At 37.9% G+C, this 23,282-nt stretch overlaps 1 protein-coding gene across 1 annotated transcript; it reads right to left on the bottom strand.

Annotated features, from left to right (window-relative positions):
• Positions 1-3,971: 3,971 nt before the first annotated feature.
• Positions 3,972-21,735, bottom strand: gnmt (glycine N-methyltransferase). The gene is made up of 6 exons (XM_056477421.1): positions 21,421-21,735; positions 14,725-14,852; positions 14,528-14,641; positions 14,181-14,323; positions 12,277-12,401; positions 3,972-4,477 (listed from the first exon to the last, which is right to left on the bottom strand). The coding sequence occupies exons 1-6, from the start codon at positions 21,624-21,626 to the stop codon at positions 4,309-4,311; spliced, it is 885 nt and encodes a 294-aa protein (XP_056333396.1). The 5' UTR covers positions 21,627-21,735; the 3' UTR covers positions 3,972-4,308.
• Between the last annotated feature and the right edge of the window lie 1,547 nt (positions 21,736-23,282).

Genomic DNA, 23,282 nt, shown 5'->3' with positions numbered 1-23,282 from the left:
CATTAATAACATGATAAATTATTATCAGGTTATTATTAGCGAAGCACTTTAAGAAGCAAGTTAACATGAACAACGATTATGTGACGCTGAATAAAATCATTGTTCACCATTCGTTTATGTTAACCCATGTATAAAAATAACACATTAATATATGTTTTTAGAATATTTAACAGACGTGTTGTTCACTGTTAATGTTTACTAATGCATTAATTAACATTAATGTTAACACTGTAATAACTACACACTATGAATCATTTATTTAGCATTAGCATTGAATATTAGCATGTGTAATGTGCTTGTTTTTTTATATTCTTGCATACGTCATCAGCACATAGAACAGCAGTTCATGGTAATTAATTTCATAAAGCTATAAGCTTTACACTGTTCAAAGCTGGTCAAAATCTAATCTTGCTCAAGTCGGGCTGTTTTGGAGGTAACTGTCTCGTCTTGGATATGAGATGTCGCCTCACTGTGTGCATCAATCCCTACGTTTACCTGGGATAATATCAACATACAGTAGGCTCATTCTGAAAACATAGCCCTATATACGTTTCTGGAGACCGTAAATTATGTAGCCAGCAGTACGTATGGCTGCATTTCATATTTTTAAATGAGCGCTACGGGCGGTATGACTCCATTCCGGCGGTAGGGTGTTCAGTGGTAAGGCATTCGGACTATGACACCAGAGACCCGTGTTCAAGACTCATCACTGACAGTATATGTATAGATAGTAACATGCTTGTATGAAGTGTAGTGTAAATGTATAGATTGTATCATGTGTTTATATGTATAAATTGCCATCAATGTCCTGTGGTTCAGTGGTAAAGCATTCGGACTCTGACACCAGAGACCCGTGTTCAAGGCTCGTCTCTGACAGCATATGTATAGACTGTATCATGTGTATATGTATGGAGTGTTGTCTGTGTATATGGATAGATTGTATCATGTATAGATTGTATCATGTGTGTATATGTATGGACTGTATCCTGTGTGTATATAGATTGTATCATGTATGTATATGTATAGATTGTGTATATGTATAGATTGTGTCATGTATAGATTATATCATATGTGTATATGTATGGACTGTACCATGTATAGAGTGTTGTCTGTGTATATGTATAGATTGTAACATGCTTGTATGAAGTGAGTATATGTATGGAGTGTTGTGATTATATGGTTTGTGTGTATATGTATAGATTGTATCATGTATGGAGTGTATTTGTATAGATTGTATCATATGTGTATATGTATAGATTGTGTCATGTATGGAGTGTATATGCATAGATTGTGATATCAATCTCCTGTGTATATAGGAGTGTAGTGTATAAATAGATTGTATCATGTGTGTTTACGTATGGACTAGATTGTGTGTGTATGTATGGAGTGTTGTATGTATAGATTGTATCATGTGTGTATATGTAGTGTGTGTATAGATTGTACTGTGTGTATATGTATAGGGATGTAGTGTGTATAGATTGTATCATGGTTAGTATATGTATAGATTGTATTGTGTGAGTGTATATGTATGGAGTGTTGTATATGTATGGTGTGTGTTTGTATGAACTGTAGTGTGATTGTATCATGTATGGAGTGTGTATGTATGTAATCTATGCCATCAATCTCATGTGGCTCAGTGGTAAGGCATTCAGACTATGACACCAGAGACCCGCGTTCAAGACTCATCACTGACAGTATATGTATAGATAGTAACATGCTTGTATGAAGTGTAGTGTAAATGTATAGATTGTATCATGTGTTTATATGTATAAATTGTATCATGTATGGACTGTATTTGTATAGATTGTATCATGTGTGTATATGTATGGAGTGTTGTCTGTGTATATGTATAGATCTTGTTTAATCCCGCCCCTTTTTTTGCAGCGCCGCACGACAGAATTTCGCACACACAAAGCCCAGTGTGACCGCAGCTTCATGGAGATGCTAATTTAATCTTCCAGCAGGACCTGTCCACACTCAAAAAGTAAGTTTTAAGGCCCATAGTATCCCTGTATGTGATTGGCCAGCAAACTCACCCGACCAAAAACCCTTATTAAAGAAACTATTGTGCATTGTGAAGAGGAAGATTTGAGACACCGAAATTCAACAACAGAAGACCTGAAGGCCCCTATTAGCAAAACCTGGGCTTCATATCAACTCAGCAGTGCTATCAACAACCATCGCATTGCTTGAGTACTTCATGCAAAATAGCCCTGAACCAGTATTGAGTGCTGTACATATTCATAGTCCAATATCTCCATGTTAAGTACTTTTTCTTTTATTGGTCTTAAGTAATGTTATAATTTTTCTAGCTGTAAGCCACAATCAACAAAATGAAAAGTCTGGCCATTCTCCTCTGGCATCAACAACACATTTGCGCCCACAGAACTGCCGCTCACTGGATATTATTACTTTTTCAGACTATTCTCTGTAAACGCTAGAGATGGTTGTGCGTGAAAATCCCAGTAGCTCAGCAGTTTCTGAAATAGTCAAGACCAGCCCGTCTGGCACCAACAAACATGCTACGTTCAGTCAGGTAAATCACATTTCTTCCTCATTCTGATGCTTGGTTTGAACTGCAGCAGATCGTCTTGACCATGTCTACATGCCTAAATGCATTGAGTTGCTGCCATGTGATTGGCTGATTAGAAATTTGCGTTATTAAATAGTTGGACACATGAACTTAATACTGTATATATGACTTGCAATCAAGTGGTTGATTAAATACAGGGAAGTGAACTTAAACTCTTATCGTGCCTACTTTTCATCCATTTCAAAATACGTTGCACCATGTTCTGAACAGTTAAAGAGCCCATATTATGGGTTTTTGAAAATGCTCTTCCATGTAGTGTGTCACACAGCTCTAAGTGAAGTGAAATATCCAGCTAAGGCTTAAATCTGTAAGTGTACAGTGTTTAAAACTATTGATTCATCTATAAAAGAGTCGACTCATAGTGCTTCAAACGAGTTGTCTTGATAACGAGTCATTAGGTGTTTCGTGATGACGCGGCTACGAAACACAAGTAGTTGTGCGCGCAAACCCGGGAGATTTGAAACCTGTGGCAGATCTGAAACCTAACAGAAAAAAAAGTCTCACACACACACAGACAGACACCGGTCGAATGAAGTCACGCTGTGCAGATGGGTATTCGCGGATATAACTAAGGACGCGGGTGGTGAGGGAGGTGTCGCCAACGCCGCCGCGCCCTCTCTATTCTGGACGCGCCGGCCCTGTGTGTGTGTGAAAAGAGCTGGTAGACTGAAGGGCTAGGAGATCTCCTCGCCAGTTCTTGGACTTTTTGCTCAATAAAATAGTTAGTCGTCAGTATTTTCTAGTCCATCGTCTGTGTTTACATTCACCCACTGGCAGCCAAAATCCACTATGAAGCGTGTGTGCACTGTGACTACTTTTATATTGTAGATTAGCAGCTGGGCATTTCACTCTGTCTCGCGCTGAAGCCTTGTCCGTGTCGACCAATCGCAGCAGGCTGTCATCGGTCCAATCAGCGCAGATTAGCTTCGCGCTGAGGACGGGTTTGGGTACAAATGAATCACTGAACGATTCATATGGGAGTCGCTGGGATAATTAGGTAAAAATAAATGCAGATTATAAGACCATCAAAGTGTTGTTTGACCTTGCATGCATATTAGACTGTTGTTGGAGACCCTTACAACCTAAATATGACCCTATTTCATGTACAATATGGGCTCTTTAAGGACAAGCCTTCATAGGCAATGAAGTATTGACTTTATTTATTTATTAAAAAACATTCAGCAGTGAAACACCTATATGTATGTATGTTACTCCAATATTTTGGTTTGATTAGAACTGAGTAGCAAAAACTGACAATACTGTGTCTACTACGCAAGTTATAGAAGTAGATAAGTTAGTCTAAATATTAAGGATGTTCTGTGTGTCAACCGTTAAGAAGTATAAAGCTAAGCCAACTCATGTAGATATAAAACAGACAGACACGAAGTAGTACATTTATTTTCCTTTTTGGTGCAGGTTTTTAAACAGCATTCAATGAAGTACAAGCATCAAGAATAAGGATGTATACTATGAAAGATTAAATAAAACAAAACAATTCAAGTATGAATAATCAATAAAATGAAGAGCATGTAGGCCAGTTCGAATTAGAACTGTGAATGTGAAATCACGAAATCAATATTTACTTTAGAGCAAAATAACTAAAGCAAAATGACAAAGTTTTTAAAAAAATCCCTGTAGGTGTGTTACCTCAGCAGATTTTTTTTACACAGACAAAACCATGTTAAGACGAAATGAAATTGCAGAATTAAAGTGCATTAAGCTGTCTTTTTAACGACGTGGATGAAATAACAGGGTGGATCTCCTCCTGCAGTGTATTGCTTGAAGTCAGCATATACATTGTGCTCGCATTTTTCCCAAAACGCTGCTTTTAATATCTCCTTAAAATTCTCCACACGATGGGGGTAGTATGACAGGCGGAATTTGCTAGAAGACAGAAAGAAAACTTTTTAGGAACGTAATCAATAATCATTTTGTGATACACACACACACACACAAACACACACACACACACACACACACACCACTTATTTCATAAAAAGAAACAGATGAACCAAAACTCTAGTGACAGAGTAGTGATCAAAGACCTATTGTTTGTTCTTAACTTTTAAAATGTCCACATTCTGAGTTCAAGGTGGACCACGTTCACTGCAATTCCACAAATGATTTATGCATACTAAACTGGCTAGTCTTATATTGTAATTTAAATAATTTACAGCACAGTACACAGTAGGGGTGGGCGATATGACCTAAAATTAATATCACGGTATTTTTCATCTTTTGAACGGTGACGGTATAATATCATGGTATTACTTTCAATAGCAAAATAATATACATCTCAAGGAAGAACAGACAAAAGGAAGTCTCACTTCTATCACTCTTTAAAAGTTTTGGTTTGGGTCATTGTAAATGCTCAGTCTCGTTATGAGCTGATCTTCATTTCTCTGTGTTGGTGGAATTAAAGCAGGCGAGTCAGCCGCACCAATTTATGAGCAGACAGAGCAGGATTCTCATGATGACCACCGACCCAATTCCGCTCTTTGTTATGAGCCGTAGTTTCAGTGTAAACTTAGTAAAGGTGAGTTTCTTTGGCGATGATGTGTACAGTGTTAGATTTTATATTTAGCGGACATTTGCGCTGAACACGCGGTGAATGCAACGCATCGAGATTCGGGCACCTTCTCCGAAAACACTCGATTGATCTCAGCTGGCGGATCAACATTTACCTCATGTCATGATCGCTGTCATCTGCGCCATTATTATTATTATAACTTTAGGTGAGGTTTGCAAACCTGTGCACTTTTCACTCTTCAGCCGTTTGTATTTCCTGCAGTAACAAAAGCTCCCTGTTATCTGACAGCGGGAAGCGTTGAGTGACTGACAGCTATGAACCAATACAGCAGCAGGGTAGAGCGATTCAGCAAGTTTTTAGAGAAAATCAAATCAGATTGCACTACAACCATTATATTCAGTCGCACAAACGCTCCCAAATATATTATGAGGGCGCATAGATTACATTTCGGGCGCTCATGCGACCAAAATGGTTGCAATTTCGAGCCCTGTAGTATAAGGACATGTATTCAGACCACAACTGAACGTTTGAAGAAAATTGATTGCCTTATTATTTAGAATTAGCTATTATTGATGTAAATGCAGCCGTTCAAGGCGCATAATTGATTTATTACAGTATTGACGGTATTAGAAAATCCATGTCGTGGCGCAATGTCACACCGGTGATGACTATGACACCGGTGTACCGCCCACCCCTAGTACACAGTGAAACAAAACAGCATTCCCCCAGGACAAATACACTATAAACAATTTAAATACATAGTGCAACATTAATAACAACATAAATTAACAACAAATCAATACATGAGTGTAGAAACAAAGCATGAAAGTGTGTGAACATTTTATCCGAAATCGCTATAAACATTCAGTGCAAAAAATACAACACAGCTGAGGTCTAAAAGATACACTAGGGGTGTAACGGATCTTCATTGATCCGCGATCCGAACCATACCTGCCAACATTCGGATCATAAAATCTGAGAGATTTTATCCAGGGGTGTGCGTAAAGTGAAGTGCGGGGGGTGGGGTGAGATTGGTGCGTGAACTGGGAAGTAGGTATGAAGATACCAAAAAGGTATGAACCAAAAAGCTGAGGAGTCGGGGGTGAGAGGAATGGGGGTTGGGTGTGAGTGCGTACTGGGAAGCAGATATGAAGATGGTGGCGCGGTGAAGATTGGGGGGGTGGTTGGATGGTGGGGCTGGCCGGGTGAGTGTAATTCCTGGAGTTTTCCGGGAACAATACAGGAGGTGGGCGGGAGATGGGTCTGAAATACGGGAGACTCCTGGGAAAAACAGGAGTGTTGGCAGGTGTGATTCGTACTGATTACAATTTACGGTTCGGAACGCACGTGACTCGCGGATTAATAACTTTTTTATAGCAACTGCAGAGATATCGCCTCCTGCGTCATTCAAATCCCGTGTATGAAAGCATTTTGGCTACCCTGTAAAATATAGTGATGATGGAAACAGTTGTTACCTAAATGCGTTCTTAAGGCCCGTTCACACCGGGACGCTTTTTGCTAGCGTTTTCTGTTAACGTTTACCGCCTCATGACTAAATAAAGGGCGCCAATGTGATCGTGCACACCAATGCGCACAACGCCAGGTGTAAAATCGTCATTTTTATGGAAACACCTCATGGTCGTTTTTTTTTTAAAACTTCTCCACCAATCAGATTGGCACTTTCGTTCACGTGCATGGAGCTGCTAAAGCTACAGTAAACAGCACATAGCATGCTAATTGACCACATAATAATAAATAAGATTATAAATGTGTGATGGGTCACGATGCTGTAGATAATTGCACTTTTTTTTGCATTGCTGCACAGTTTGAGTCAGCAGTGTAAACAACAGAGGGTTCCCATTGGAGGGCCCCAGTGCTCAGTGTGGTGGTGCCGGGAGTGCTATCTCTGTCAAAATGCCCAGGATCTAGTTGCAGTTTTAAATATTCTAGCTGACCCCTGCTAGTTTTTTTTAGTTGACCTCTAGAATGCTTTGCATTCGCGTTTCTATAGTGATGTCAGGTTTATAACTTGTAATGCCACTGTGTGATTTGTGCATATATTGGTTTTGTCTTCTTTCAAGAGTTCACACTTAGCTGATGATTGCTAAGTAAAAGCGTGTTTGGCATGCTGTCCTGGAAGAGAGGGGAGTCTGATCTCAGGTAGGTCTCAAAAGCTTGCCACTTGTTATGGTTCGGTATAGGGGAAAGGGAGCGAGGACTCAATTGCAGTAACTCAAAAATTGGTTTATTAATAATAAAAATAAAACAAAATGGCAACATAAATAACCCAGAGGGGGGAAAACATAATTAAAACACGAAAACAAGCTTGACTGGGCTGGCAGGCGAGAACAAGGCTGGACACAACAGGACAAGGTAATAATCGACGACCAACTGGCACAGGACAGCAGACATGGGGAGACTATAGGCAGAAATAATTAACAAGCAAACAGGTGAGCATAATAAACTAATAATGGGTTAACAAGGAGGGAGAGACCAGACAATAGACGGGAGAGCAAATGGCACAAACAAACAACACAAGCCGTGCGGTTTGAAATTGCAATGTGTTTGCTTGTGAACTTGTCTAGTTAACTGATACCTGTTTGAGTGAAAACTTGGAGAGGGTGTAGGAGTTAGTCGTGCGATATACACATACAACACCGGGATACTTTTTTGTATTATTCCGGTTCAGGAGAGTGTGTTGTTTTGTTTTTTAGTTAGAGTAGTTTAGTTAAGACTTTTGGTAGAGGTGTGAACCTACACTGGTCTCACGGTTTAGTTCAGTTACGATTATCATGCCATCGATTCGGTTCAATTCGATATCTCGGTGCATTGACGATGCTTTCCATACACAGTTTTATATTTCACAGCACAGCAATTCATGTATTAAAGTGTACAAATATATTTATATACTATTTGTAATACAATTTAATACAGTCAGATATATAAACTGTACCTTTAAACAACACAAGCATTTATAGCAAATAAACAAATATAAATATCCCACTCGCTTTCTGAGTCCTGTCACGTGCTCAACAGAAAGGGCTGTGATTGGCTCTTGCGCGCTGGCACCCTTCACAGATGAGTGACACTGATAAACAGCAGTGGCGATCACAGCTGATCTATGATAGATACGATGGAGAAAACTGTGCAGACACGCGCTCTTCTCTGTATCCAGAAGTATCGCTGTAACAGCCGAGAGGAGAGGAAAAGTCCCGCCAGCAGGTCAAATGGGCCACAGTGAGAGAGAGAAAATGAGTACTTTCATTTTCCCAATCGCAGCGAAATAGGGGCTTCTGCTGTAAGTGTCAGTGAGTACGCTTACATGGACACCAATAATTCGATTTTAATGTGATTAAGACAATACTCTGATTAAGAGTAGACCATGTAAACAGTTATTTTTGATTAATTTAATCTGATTAAGGTCATAATTGAACTAAAGAGAAATCGAATTAAGACGTGTGGAGTATGCTGATTTAAGTTGCATTATTGAAGTGCAGTACAGACATGTAAACAACTTCAAACGTCAAAAGTCAGTGCAGACCACAGACACCTGCATCGTGAAATGTGGAGGGTTTTTTCTTCCGTTCAGCATGCAGTATGAACTTCCATTAAAACGACTCTTCCAGTAGTTCATAGTTGCATCCAATATCTCGTTTGTCACGGGGGGCATGCATAAAATGCTCCAGAATGAAAGTGAAAGTGCCAAACTGCAGTCAAAGTCGACAAATTAAAAATGAAACACCCGAAATTGCATGAAACTCCGGAGGAAATGCAGATAGCGCAATGCAATGACGTTAATCAAATTATGTGCTATAACATGTAAAACGGGATCATGAAAGTAACATTCAAAAAGAAACTCAAATAAACGCCTTAGTCTTAATATTGTCTTAATTAGATTAAGGCAGATAATTCGATTACTGATGTCCATGTCAACATAGTCAGTGAAAGACTGTCCAGCAAACACACACTCAGTGAAATTGTGCACAGATTCTGCGTTTTTAAGTAGTTGAAGTGTTGTATATACTCGCGCTCCCCTCCCTTGCCATAGTAAGCTACGGTGACATAGCGCATATGAGATAAATGACGTCAGTACATAATAACCGGTTATGATTATTACTGAACTGATACCAAATAGTCCACGTCTGCATCGCGGTGCACCGAAAAAACAATTAATTTTGACACCCCTATATTTATTTCTTTGGTTTAGGCACCTCTAACTACCTCCTCTCCCACAGGTAATTCATCATTTATTTATTGTAAATAATTTCTTTCACTGTATCATATATTTTCACTGGTTTCACTGGAAGTATGGGCAATAAACAATTGCAGTGATATTTGGTTTTCAGTCGTTTCTTTCTCCCTTCATTTGTCACACAAACACACTCAACTATTATATGTTATGTCAAATACCCTTAATATTACATCTAAAAGGACGTAACAGCCTCAAACTCCAACAATGGTGTCATATGCAAACTATTGGCCCATACAATACAGAATGCCTCATCTCATTTCTTGATCCATCCAATAAAAGACTTTTCTGAATGTGTAGTTTAAAGACTCACTCAAAGACAGTCCCTTCCTGCTACCTTCTGGCCTAACAATGTAACTGCACTGACAGCCCACCTAGAATAGTTTTGTTCCTCATATGTGGATGAAATATCAGCACTGTCCAGTCACTACTTGTTATACATATAAAAATAACCCAATGGTATTATCGTCAGGTTTATATTTGTTACTGCATAACCAGTTACATTAGAGAAATTGCACTTAGATATACTAAATAATTATTGCGCAACGACTACACTAACAACTATTAAGAACTAAACAATATTAGTCTGTGATGGCTTCTTATCAGCATATACAGAAGGCTGGAAATGAATCACAAGGATTAAGTAAGTGACTAACCAAATGCTAAGCCATTAGTGCTGTTTATTAACTGGGTGTAAAGGAGGGACCTGTGCTATTACGCAGCTGTCAGTGAGTGCTGTAATAGTTATTGTCCACTCTAGCATGATTCCATAGATAAAGTACAATCAGTTGAGGGGGTATGGGTGGCACAAGATAGTGACCTGAATGGTCGTGTTGGTCCGAACACTGAGGCATTTGCATAGTTTGGTCAAATGTTTATTTTTTAAATATAAGTTATGTGAAAACTACTTATATTAATAATAATATTAATTCCTTACATTTATATAGTGCTTTTCTAGACACTCGAAGCGCTTTACACAATGGCGGGAATCTCCTCATCTACCACCAGTGTGCAGCATGCACCTCGATGACGTGACGGCAGCCATATTGCATCAGACCGCACACCTCACACCAGCTGATTAATGGAGAGGAGACAGGGTGATGAAGCCAATTATAATATGAAGATGCTTAGGAGTGGGCAAATTTGGCCAGGATGCCGTGGTTAAACCCCTACTCTTTTTCGAAGGACATACTGTTTTTTTTAATGACCACAGAGAGTCCAGACCTCGGTTTAACATCTCATCCAAAAGATGGCGCTCACTGAGCAGTATAGAGTCCCCTTCACTATACTGGGGCGTTAGGACCCACACAGACTGCAGGTTGAGTGCCCCCTATTGGCCTCACTAACACCAATTCCGGCAGCAACAAGCTTTCCCATGTGGTCTCCCATCCAAGTACTGACCGGGCGCAGCCCTGCTTGGTGACAGAGAGTTGTAGAGAGCTAACTGCCGGCAAACACAGAATGCCCTAATCTTGATTTTTAATATCCAAAGTAGTCTGAGCTATACAAATGTACCAGAATGTACAAACCAGCACAAGTGCAAAGCTTGCAATTGATCAAGAATAAGCACCAAAAGTTATTCTCTTCCATTTTTGGTCCTGTTTGGATCTGGTATTGAGATGCGTTTTCGTCTATCCAATTGATTTTTTTTTTTAAAGGAGAAGCATTACCATTCACACCTTTAGTTAAAATGGTTCTCTGATCATGGAGGATCTGTGGGGAGGGTGTTGGATTTCTCTGACCTATAACACTGTAAAAGCTAGTGCAATTTTATAATACAAAATGTCAAAAACTAATTTTATTAAACATAGCCAACCAGAACATTAAGAACACTTTATAATTAGATTATGCATCAACTAGTGAAACTAAAGATAAATTATTTATTTTATTACCTATTAACTATCTCTCTCTCTTTATGCTGATAAGGTGAATAACACGAGTTAGGGCACAGGTGTCAAATCCAGTTCCTGCAGGGCCGCATCTCTGCATAGTTTTGCTCCAACCCTGCTTCAACAAACTAAAGCTGTGGGCACACTGCACTTTCCTCCACATAGACTTCCATTTATACGCACGCGAACGCATCAGACTGGATACGCAAGCTCGTGCGACAAGTTTTGCAGTTCGCTGCGTTGGAAAGTTCAAGCTTGGCAAACTCTAACCTGCGAAATCGCATCACATGATTGCGTGAGACCAATCGAAGATCAAAACTTGACCTCTCTGGACTGGAATCTGGACCAATTGCTCGCTTTTTAAAATGTCTAATCATCTTGTTTAATCTCGCCCCTTTTTCGCAGCGCCATACAACAGTTCTAGTGTGACCGCAGCATTATTTGTAAGTTTCAAACAAGCCTAAAGGGCTCAATTAGTTTGATCAGGTGTGTTAAATTAGGGTGAACGCTAAACTGTGCAGAGCTGCATCCCTCCAGGAACTGGATAGGACACCTCTTTACAGGCTCAGAGCCCTCTCGCTGGACAGCACGCCAAGTACGCATATCCTATTCCATTCTATTTCAAATATCTGTATCGTGAATTATAGTTTTGCCTATACAACCTTTCCCATAGCCCAGACAAATGAATGCTTTCCAGATGTTCCTATATATTTCTGTTGACAGTGTTCTTAAGGGTCCTTGTTTTCCCATTTTGACAGGTGCCCTGTTCTTCCAGATAACTGTGTAAAAACCCTATTGTCTCAAAGTGACGGTTGATGATTTGAACTGGTTTCTGTCTCAAATCCTCTCCTGTCAGAGAGCTTACTCCGTTCTAGTTGGCCACATAGCCTGTTTGTTGTGACTGGGTTACTGCTTACAATGTCAGAAATGAGAAATGAAATGCTAATCAAATTCTACAAAAATAACGTATCAACTAACCACCCACCCTAAAACGGACCCCATTAATATACAGTACCTTGTGTCAGGCGGAGTCTGAGCTCCCTCCGGTTGAGGCAGCACCAGAGTGTAGTCCAGTGTGATCATGTGAGGCTTGCTATTAACCCACAGTACTGAGGTAGAGATGTCCTGTTTCAGGTCACTCTGAAACACAACCCCTGAAAAATGAGACTCGTAGGATACAACAGAATGATGTTTCACTTTCAATTATGAACTGATAAAAATGGCTTGTTTATAAGAGTATTTTAGCTTAATTAAATTATGATCTACCATAACACAGGAGTTTTAAACGTGGTGCACCTGTTAAGGGGGGAACGAAAACCCAAGGCATGCACTGGAGAATTATTGACAGTCTAGGACAGGGATGGGCAAACTCGATCCTGGAGGGCCGGTGTCCCTGCAGAGTTTTGCTCCAACACTAATCAAACACACCTGAACACCCTAATTAGTGTCTTCAAGATCACTAGAAAGCAACAAGCAGGTGTGTTTGATTAGGGTTGGTGCAAAACTATGCAGGGACACCGGCCCTCCAGGATCGAGTTTGCCCATGCCTGGTCTAGGATGATGTGCCATTTTTTGGGAATCCTCCATGAATTGACAAAAACAGGCTCAGCCATTATCCAAGTTTACATGTATACTTTTTATCATTCTGATTCAAGAGTTCACACTTAGCTGATAATCAATAAAGCGTATTTGGCACGCTGTCCCGGGAGAGAGCCCTAAGCTCATAATATCCTCGAGCCCGGGGCACCAAAACACACAGAAAGACTGGTGACAGAATGGTTTGATGAACATGAAAGTGAAGTTGAACATCTCCCATGGCCCGCACAGTCACCTGATCAATTTGTCAAATTGCAGATACAGCATCAATTCACCTTGGGAATGGCAGATACAAGTCCTCCACAGTGGCCAGGGGGACTTTAAGCCATTATTTGTGCAGAATAGTGGCCAGGTCACTACATGACAAAACATTTCCTGACTCATTCCTTCAAAACTCTCAAAAGTGGCTCAATAAAATTTAGATCTGGTGACTCTGCAGGCCAAGGGAAATGTTCAAATTCACTTTCATGTGCATCAAACCACTGTCACCAGTCTTGCTGTATATATTGGTGCATTATCAACCTGATACATGACACAGCCTTTAGGATACAACGATTGAACCATTGGGTGCACATGGTCTTCCAGAATGCCTTGATATTGCAGCCCAAACCATCACCGATCCACCCCATGCTTCACTCAGGGCATGCAACACTCTGTGCGGTACATTTCTTTAGGCTATCTCCACACCTTAACTCTCCCAGATGTGGGAAAGGTGGACTCAGAGAACAATACATGTTTCACATTGTCCACAGCCCAAGATTTGTGCTGCTGGCACCATTGGAACTGATGTTTGGCAATGGGATGAGTGACCAAAAGTATACAAGGCAGCCCAGCCTTGTATATTGACCCTGTGGATCTCTCGATAAAAGGTTTTGGTGGAAACAGGACAATTGAGGTGCACATTAAATAATGCAGTGAGTTGGGCAGCTGTGGTTTTAAGCATACAATCCGGGCTAGCACCTGGGCATCCATTTTAGATAGCTTCCTCTTGCGTCCACAGTTACTCCTATTGGATGTGGTTCATCCTTCTTGGTGTGAAATAAGTTGTTGTGTGAGTGAAATTAGACAAACTTGGGTGCATAAGGGGGACTAAAAAGGTTCTAAAAAGTTCAAAACCCCTGCTATAACATATATTGCAATTTACATCTGTAACATATTTTTGCACAATTCAATACAGATTTTTTAATTCTCTAGTAAAATTGCTTTAAGTGTCATGTCTTATATGTGATTTCAATTGTTTTAAGCATAAAGGTTGACAAAAAAATGCATCAAAGAAAGTTTCTGTGAGCAGAAATACAAACTACCTATGAGTTTTAAAAGTACCTTATAGTAAATATTCTTTCCTTGAGGCACTTGGCCAGTTTCAATGATGTAATCATAGTTGCGGTGGTCAATGATTAAGATCCCTCCAGGTTTCACCATGCTGCCTATGTTTTGCAAGGCGAGCTTCTGATCACTCTGGTCCCCTGTGAGATATTAGAAAACAGTTAAATAGATGCGTCAACTGAATCAAACGCAAGTTCATTTGCATAAAAGGCAGTGTAAAAGCAAACAAAAAAAAATTTAATAAATCAACATTATGTTTGATCTGGACCAAAGCAATTGTACTAATGAACTTTACAGGAGTGAATACAACATAGTTTAATTTTCCTTTACTTTGGTGTTCTTACCTTTAAAATCGGGCAAATGAGCAAATGAGTTCCCAAGACAGATTACCGCATCAAAGCCATCCCCAGGCTTCTTAACATCTTCTGGTAATGTTAGCCAGTTGGCCTCCTCAATTACTGAATGAAACAGACCATGGATAAACATTTAACCCATTCACAAATAATAGTGAAGTTCCACACACAAAACAGATCACTCTTACCCCAGTTATCAAAAGCTGTCTCTTTTCTTCTCTCCCATCTCTCTTTAAGAGCATATTTCAGCATTTTATCACTAGCATCCACACTAACCACGCTGAATCCCTCTTCTACCAACATGATGGAATCCACCCTTTAAAAAAGGAGTAAAAAGTGATGATGATGATGATAATAACAATACATCATGGCACTAACAGCACCTTACTCCAACTTTAATTAAAGCACACTGATGATACAAAAGCTAAGATTTAAAGAGGTCACCCATTGAGATTTCAACTTTTACTTGAGCTTTTGATTAGGGCTATCATGATTTTTTACACTATGGTTATTATGACTAAAAGAATTCACTATGTTGATATATCATGGTATTAATAGAAAGTTTTGAGGGAAAAGAAAATCTGTAATTCTTTTCTTTTTTCTCTATTTATTTCTGGTTCTCCAAATGTTGGTTCATTACTCAGGGCTCTAGACTTACTCTCCACACTAGGGTGACTAACCACCTCCATTTGGTCACAGCTAGCGATGCACCAATCATGATTATCCATTTGATCAAAGTATCAACTAGCAAATAGGCCGATTTAATACCCATAAAAAATTTTCACATTTATTTTTTTTACTAGAAACCAGAATTTTTTTTTTACAAAATGATTATTTGCTTAATCAAAGGATGTATCCAGTTATTTTATACAGGCAACAACTGCACTTTAATCATGTTAAACACAAAGCAGCAACAATACATTATATCAGGTAGTTGGTGATTTAAAACAGTAATCCTCAACCCCTGGGCATCGACTGATGCTAGGCCACACAAGAAATCATTAGCACAAGAAATCTGAACAATCTTTTATTTTGAAAAATGATCGTATTTCTCTCGGTTACATCTCGGTCACTTTAGCGCCAAAATGTAACCCCAAAGCTAACAAAATGAGTAAGAAACAGACATCTTAGGAAGGTTTCTTTGCGAAGGGGAAAAGGCCCAGTGAAGGACCCACGAACTGCCAAGTAATGGATCTACAACCCATTTGTCAACAAATCAGGTGAATCCAGCATGTCTGTGCAAGAAGATCAACTGCTGGAGATCGCAAATGACGACGGCCTTTAGGCTGACAAGCAACCGTTCACATATCATGTCTTTTCTGCACACAAGTTCGTTATATATATATATATATATATATATAGATAGATAGATAGATAGATAGATAGATAGATAGATAGATAGATAGATAGATAGATAGATAGATAGATAGATAGATAGATAGATAGATAGAGAGAGAGATAGAGAGAGAGAGAGAGGCGTGCAGCTTGTGCGCACATATTGGCAGTGACGCACTCGCACCTTCCAGGCGCCCCCAGTTGAAAACATCTTTAGAATGCTGCACCACGACTCCAAATGTTGGGGATCACTGATTTAAATTATGCCACATAAAGCATACTGCCACAAAAAAAACTAGACATGCTAGTTAAAAATGCTAATTCTTTTTATTCCAGCAGAAGGCAGTACATAACTGCAGGAGTATCAGCATGTCCATAGTTACAACTGCAAGTAAAACAGCTGAGGTGGTTGTGCTTTATTACATTATACATAGACAATCTAAGAAGAAAACACAGTTCAAACTTTTATTATGACAGTATCACTTATAAATGCTTTAGTAAAAACCAAGCGGCAACATCCCACTCTCCCTCATGAAGCTAATTTGGAAATAAAATGCAATTCTTCAAGTTTTCGACTAGGCCTGGCTCCATATTAGAGCACATTTCTATTGGCCCCAATGTTAAAATGGCCAACTTTACAGCCTGTTTACTGGCTTATAAATTAATATTAGACTTCCTGATAACTGTGAGGCGGTGACTTTTTTTATAACTCATCTGTTTTGTTTATGTTAAGTTATAATAATTAAGGACTTGAATGAGAGCTAGGTCAGATTTCGAACAAAAGTTTGGCTTATCTGTGCATTCCTACATTTACGTGTGTGGACAGAGTCTCACATAGGACATAGTTCTTCTGGATGATGTCTTTTGACAGGTGTCAGAGATGCATTATTGCCACCTGAAAGCTCAACCAGGTACTGGCATTTGAGTATTCATGTGTCACATTATCATTTACCTAGTAATTTTGAATATTGTGGTGATCGCCAATACCGGTGTGTCACACCCTATGTTAACATGACATCTGTATTTCATGATTTGAAATATGATTATTGACAATGAGAGTGTATTGCAATAGCCCTACTTTTTTATATATGTATATTTAAGAGGTCATCATACTAAAAGAATATCCTGTAAGTCTCAGAGCGGAAAACATGGATGTTACTAAAAAAACCACCAGGCTCAAAAAATGGCTGATCCTGCAATGTACCTATTCGCTTGTTAAGTGGTGACGTATGGAATACCGTTTCCGGGTCCAAGGAATTCACTCATTTGAATTGAGAAAATATTAGTTTATGATCACTTTTTATTCATATCAAACATTAAAGTGAATTTTATATACAATCATAGTGTTCACATCAGTCTCTGGACTTGCTGCATCACAAATACCAACATTTTAAAAATATATTAAAAAATGGATCACTCTGGCCATCAGATATTGGGCATGGTTATATATATATTGTGATCGTAATTTTCGAAAGTATTACATCGCTTTGTAAACATTTATTATTACCATTTGAGGAGTCTCCCTATACAGTTTGATATAGCGCTTGGACCCGGAAGCCGCTTCGCGTGACGTAACACTTAACAGGTGAATATCAACGCCTGATTCTGTAGGTCCACCTACTGATTTGCATGGTTGGATCAAGCCAAGCCAGGTGCAATGAACATGCTGTTGAAGATTAGATGGAGAACAAGCTGGGGTCACACTAGAGTTTGAGCTTAAGAAATTCTGTCGTACGACGCTTTGAAAAGGGGCAGAATTAAACAAGATAATTAGACATTTAAAAAAGTGAGAGATTAGTCTATATTTAAAAATTTCTGTCCAGAGAGGTCATGTTTTGATCCTAGATTGGTCTCACACAGTCAAGTGATGCGATTTCGCAGGTCAGAGTTCACCAAGCTTGAACTTTACAATGCAGTGAACTGCGAAACTTGATGCGCTAACTTGCATTTCCGGTCTGACGCATTCACGTGCGCATGAATGAAAGTCTATGGGGAGAAAAGTCCAGTGTGACCGCAGCTTAAGTCTGGATCCATAAGAATCACTTTAATGGCTAATATGGCTAGTATTCTGCACAGCCTGGTTGTGGATAAACAGTCACTGTATAAGCTTTCTTTCAAAGGTACGCAGTCAAAATGATGGAGAGGGTTGTAAAAATCCCAGTGTAATAATTTATTGCTATTATCCATCATTTTATTTGACATATTTTTTAATAATTTAAAGTATGATATTTAAATACATGTATAAATATATATTATATTTTTCATTCACACTTTTGCATTCATAATTAATAGAGTATATAGGATAATGCTTTAGAAAAGGAACTGTCCAATTTATTAGCAAAATTAATCAAAATTTAAATTAGATTATAATTTATTATCATTTTAAATTATTATTTGACCCAATTAAAATACCATATCTTTTAAGCAGTTAAATTTTCTACTTGAAAATAACAGCAGCTTAAACAACCTATAATATTACCTGATGTAGTCGCACTTCTGTGAGTGGGACAGTATAACTATTTTATTTATTTATGTTTTAATGCCAGGAGTCACGGTGGCTCAGTGAGTGGCACGATCGCTTCATAGCAAAAAGGTCGCTGGTTCGAGCCTCAGCTGGGTCAGCTGGCATTTCTGTGTGTAGTTTGCATGTTCTCTCCATATTCGCATGGGTTTCCTCCAGGTGCCAACCCCCCCCACCCCACCAAACCCCTCCCCTCCCTAAGTCCAAAGACTTCTCTATAGGTGAAGTAAGCTAAATTGTCCATAGTGTATGTGTGAAAGAGTGTGTAAGGATGTTTCCCAGTACTGGGTTGCAGCTGGAAGGGCATCCGCTGCGTAAATTATTATTATTATTTTTATTATTATTTATTATTATTATTTTATTTTGTGTTGTCACTTGTCACTTTATGTACACTGGAAGCTTCTGTAGCCAAAACAAATTCCTTGTGTGTGTGAAGCACACTTGGCAATAAAACTGATTCTGATTCTAAATCATATGCTGGATAAGTTGGCGGTTCATTCTGCTGTGGCGACCCCAGATTAATAAAGGGACTAAGCCACAAAGAAAATGAATGAATGTTTTAATGCCATACATCAGCAGCATTGGCTATATTCATGAAAATATTAGTAAAAATATATTCAATGTATAATTTACAAACAAGATTCTTGATAAACTTAAACTTAAAAATACAAAAAAGCATACAGATTTTATTTTATTTTATTGTACATTTCCTAAACTCAGTCCTGTAGTGCTGGTGCCTGGCAGAGTTCAGTTCCAACCCAAATAAGACACACCTGAACCAACTAAATCAAGCTCTTACTTGTCATCTTACCAGAAGATTCCAGGTAGGTGTGTTACGGTAAGAATGAAGCTAAACTCTGCAGAACAGACTTTTCATACTATGGGAGAAATGAAAATAATGTAATGTATTACCTACCATATTGGAAAGCCTGTAACGCTAACTCGGTCATGTGAAGAACGCCTTAGTCAATCACATGGCGGCTTTTAGTTTCCTTCACTGCATACTGCCAAAGAGGCAATGTTAACATTAGCTGTTACGCTTTTTAGGCTAATCATGTCAGACTTGCCTTCAATAGGATTTGGTTTAGGCAGCCCTGATTTAGGCAATCATTTTGATTCTATTAACTACAAAACATACAGTTGAAGTCACAATTATTAACCCCCCTGTTTATTTTGTTCCCCAATTTCTGTTTAACGAGAGATTTTTTTTCAACACATTTCTAAACATAATTTTTAATAACTCATCTCTAATAACTGATTTATTTTATCTTTGCCATGATGACAGTAAATAATATTTGACTAGATATTTTCAAGACACTTCTATACAGCTTAAAGTGACATTTAAAGGCTGAACTAGGTTAATTAGGTTAACTAGGCAGGTTAGGGTAATTAGGCAAGTTATTGTATAACGATGGTTTGTTCTGTAGACTATCTGAAAAATTTATAGCTTAAAGGAGCTAATAATATTGACCTTAAAATGTTTTTTAAAAAATTAAAACTGCTTTTATTCTAGCCGAAATAAAACAAATAAGACTTTGTCCAGAAGAAAAAATATTCCTTGCTCTGTCAAACATTATTTGGGAAATATAAAAAAAAAATAAAATAAAATTTAAAAGGGGGTTAATAATTCTGAATGCAACTGTATATATATATATATATATATATATATATAATACATATAACACATATTAACCTATTAGATATTACGAAATCTACATACGAAGTCTAATTTTAAACACATTAGAAATGTTTAACTGATGTACCTGTTTGTGTACTTTAGTGGAAGAAATTTGATAGATTATCTGCTACATGCTGATAAAGCCAAAAACAATCAATGGTCCAGGTGTTTTTTCCCATGCAGACACTGGCCTGTCAAAACTTGTTCATGTTCAAAAGATTGTGAGTTCTTTGCAAAAGAACAAATGAATTAACCTTGAGTAAACCATCAGAATTGAGACATTTTACAATCAAATGATTACATTTTTTTTTGCCATTATTATTTTGCAGCAAACAAAGTTGCTTACTGTTACACAAAATAGGTAAGAAATTATACGGTATTGTAAGCAAATTGTCATAACACCAATAAGAATTGTCTAATTCTTAATATTTGAGGGGAATCTTGATTGAAAGGCCCTTTCTTTTCCCATCTGTTCTAGACAGACATGTTTAAGAGCTGATTGGATAATTAGTTTATAACTGACTTTGAACGTTGTATATTACTTACAGTATATGAAATAACATGAGACTACCATTATGTATTTACTATTTATTTATTGCAGAAAATAAACTGCAAGCTTTTTTTCAAATTGTCACAAGTGACAAAATAAATGCTCAAGATTCTCATTGTTTCTTCTTCGATACTGGAAAACGTGCAGGTCTTTTTCTCTAATATTGGAAAGTTTCATGAAGATCATTTCCAGTAATCCAGGAAATTGAATATACATGCATAATTCAGTATGAAACCAGAATAAAATATTTGGGCTGGAGTTCAAAGGTATATCTAAATGGAAAACAGGTTTTGTAACTTGTGCTGAGTTAATAATTGCCCACAAAGGCGTTTCTCAAAATATAGCAATACTACTCAAGCACTGCCTGCAGAAGCAGCACACATTAGATATCATTAGAACAAGTGTAGCTGGTGAATCACTGTTTCATTAGAAGGAAGCTCATAATCTTGTAGCTCATTTCTTATATTAATAAAATAGCATTTATATGACTATTAGAACACAAAACTTTCGGTTTTCAAAGGTAAAATGAATTTCACTAACCAAAAAGCTATAGTGCCAAATCAATTGACCCAGATTTCAGAGAGGTGGCATTGAGTAAACCAAGACAGTAAACAATCTGTCAGTAGACTAAACTCCGTTCATTTGGCTATTTACTTTCTGTTTAAATATGAAATTACCCAATGTGCCAGACTAATACAGTAAATCAATACACTTTAGCAAGACGTCAGTCTTGTATTTCCCCAAATATTATGCAAGGAAGTTCAATTCATTTCCTGATTTTATCACGTTTTATGTCATACCCTGTGCCGCAGGCTACATCCAGCACCCTCTGAACCCCATGCTTCCTGAGTAGGGCCAGCACCCAGCTCTTGTACTCTTCTGTCCTGCTCCGAGTGTCTCCGATGTACAGCTGCCACACTTTCGCTGCTTTACCGTCGGCATACTGATCAGGAAGTCCAACAGCACCAACACCGAGAGAGCGTGTACGGTACACACTGTCCACCATACTGAATTATTGTTCTTTGGGATTTGAAATAATGTCCTGTTGGTTATCTTCTCACAATTGTTGTGTCTTTGTCATGCTTACAAGTTCTATGTTGACATTTATATCAGTCTGTGATGAAACTTCAACTTTTGACCAATCGGACGTGCCTAAGCGCTCACGCCTACATTGCTATTGGCCGAGACGGGTGACGACGTCATCAGGCTAGAAGATACAACCCCAGCCAGTGTTTCATCAGATTCTTTTAAGTGAGTAACTGACAATTCGCTAACTGGAAAATATGGCAAACATAAAAATGTAGCGGATTAAACTAGCAATGTTTGTTAATAAAATAGCGATAAATATGAAATAATAATATTAAATATTATAAATAAATTTTATTTAAATATAAAGCCTTCATCCCAAACAACAGCCTACTCCATTTTAAATTGGATTAGCAGTTTGGGGAACTTCTATTAAAAAAGCTTTTTATGGAAGAAAAAAAAAACGCCACCACAGAGATTCCAGTGCTTTTGTAATGGTTATGGAATTTATATTGGTTTTATTGGAATCTGTATTGGTCCTGAGTTTCTACTGTTTATCCCTGTGGAAGGTTAAACCAATAAATCCCAATACTGTATGTCTCAGTCAAAACACACAAGAAAGCAGAAACTATAAAATGTACTAGTTTTATTTGGTAAAATCTAAGGCTCTATAATGTTTTTGTAATGTAATTGTATTGTATAAGCACATACATATATATATACAGACACACACAGTTGAAGTCAGTTATTAAAATTAGTTATTAGCCCTTCTCCCCCCTGTTTATTTTGCTTCCCCAATTTCTGTTTAATGGAGAGATTATTTCACCACATTTTTAATCATAATAGTTTTAATAACTCATCTCTAGTAACTGATTTATTTCATCTTTGCCATGATGACAGTAAATAATATTTGACTAGATATTTTCAAGACACTTCTATACAGCTTAAAGTGACATTTAAAAGCTGAACTAGGTTAACTAGGTTAACTAGGCAGGTTAGGGTAATTAGGCAAGTTATTGTGTAATGATGGTTTGTTCTGTAGACTATCACAAAACAAAATAGCTTAAAGGGGTAATAATCTTGACCTTAAAATGGATTTTTAAAAATTAAAAACTGCTTTAATTCTAGTCGAAATAAAACAAATAAGACTTTCTCCAGAAGGAAAAATATTATCAGACATACTGTGAAAATTTCCTTGCTCTGTTAAACATCATTTTGGAAATATTTAAAAAAAGCAAGAAAAAAAAAATCAAAGGAGGGCTAATAATTCTGATTTCAACTGTGTGTCTGTATATATATATATATATATATATATATATATATATATATATATTGCAGGAAAAAATCATTTCAAAGAATATGTCTGCATTACAAATAATCCCTATATGTGGCTGAATAAGAGAAATGCTTTTGGTGTTCTTTTATCTTGCTAGTTTAACACTAAAATGTGAGTAGTTGTTGACATTTCTGTATAGATTAACAGTCTTGATCGTTCAATCAAATGTATTTGTCGCTTTTCACTTATGAATTAGTGTGTTTTATTTTTCAGTTGCAGCACAGACAAAGCCTGGACTCAGCAGTTCCTTTCTTTCTCTCTCTCTCTCTCTCTCTTTTGCCATTGACTTGCATTCTTGAC

This window comes from Danio aesculapii, chromosome 17 (genome assembly GCF_903798145.1).
Source record: "Danio aesculapii chromosome 17, fDanAes4.1, whole genome shotgun sequence".
Taxonomy (NCBI): Eukaryota; Metazoa; Chordata; class Actinopteri; order Cypriniformes; family Danionidae; genus Danio; species Danio aesculapii.
The sequence above is the reverse complement of the archived record's forward strand: the minus strand, read 5'-3'. Positions and strand labels throughout refer to the sequence as shown.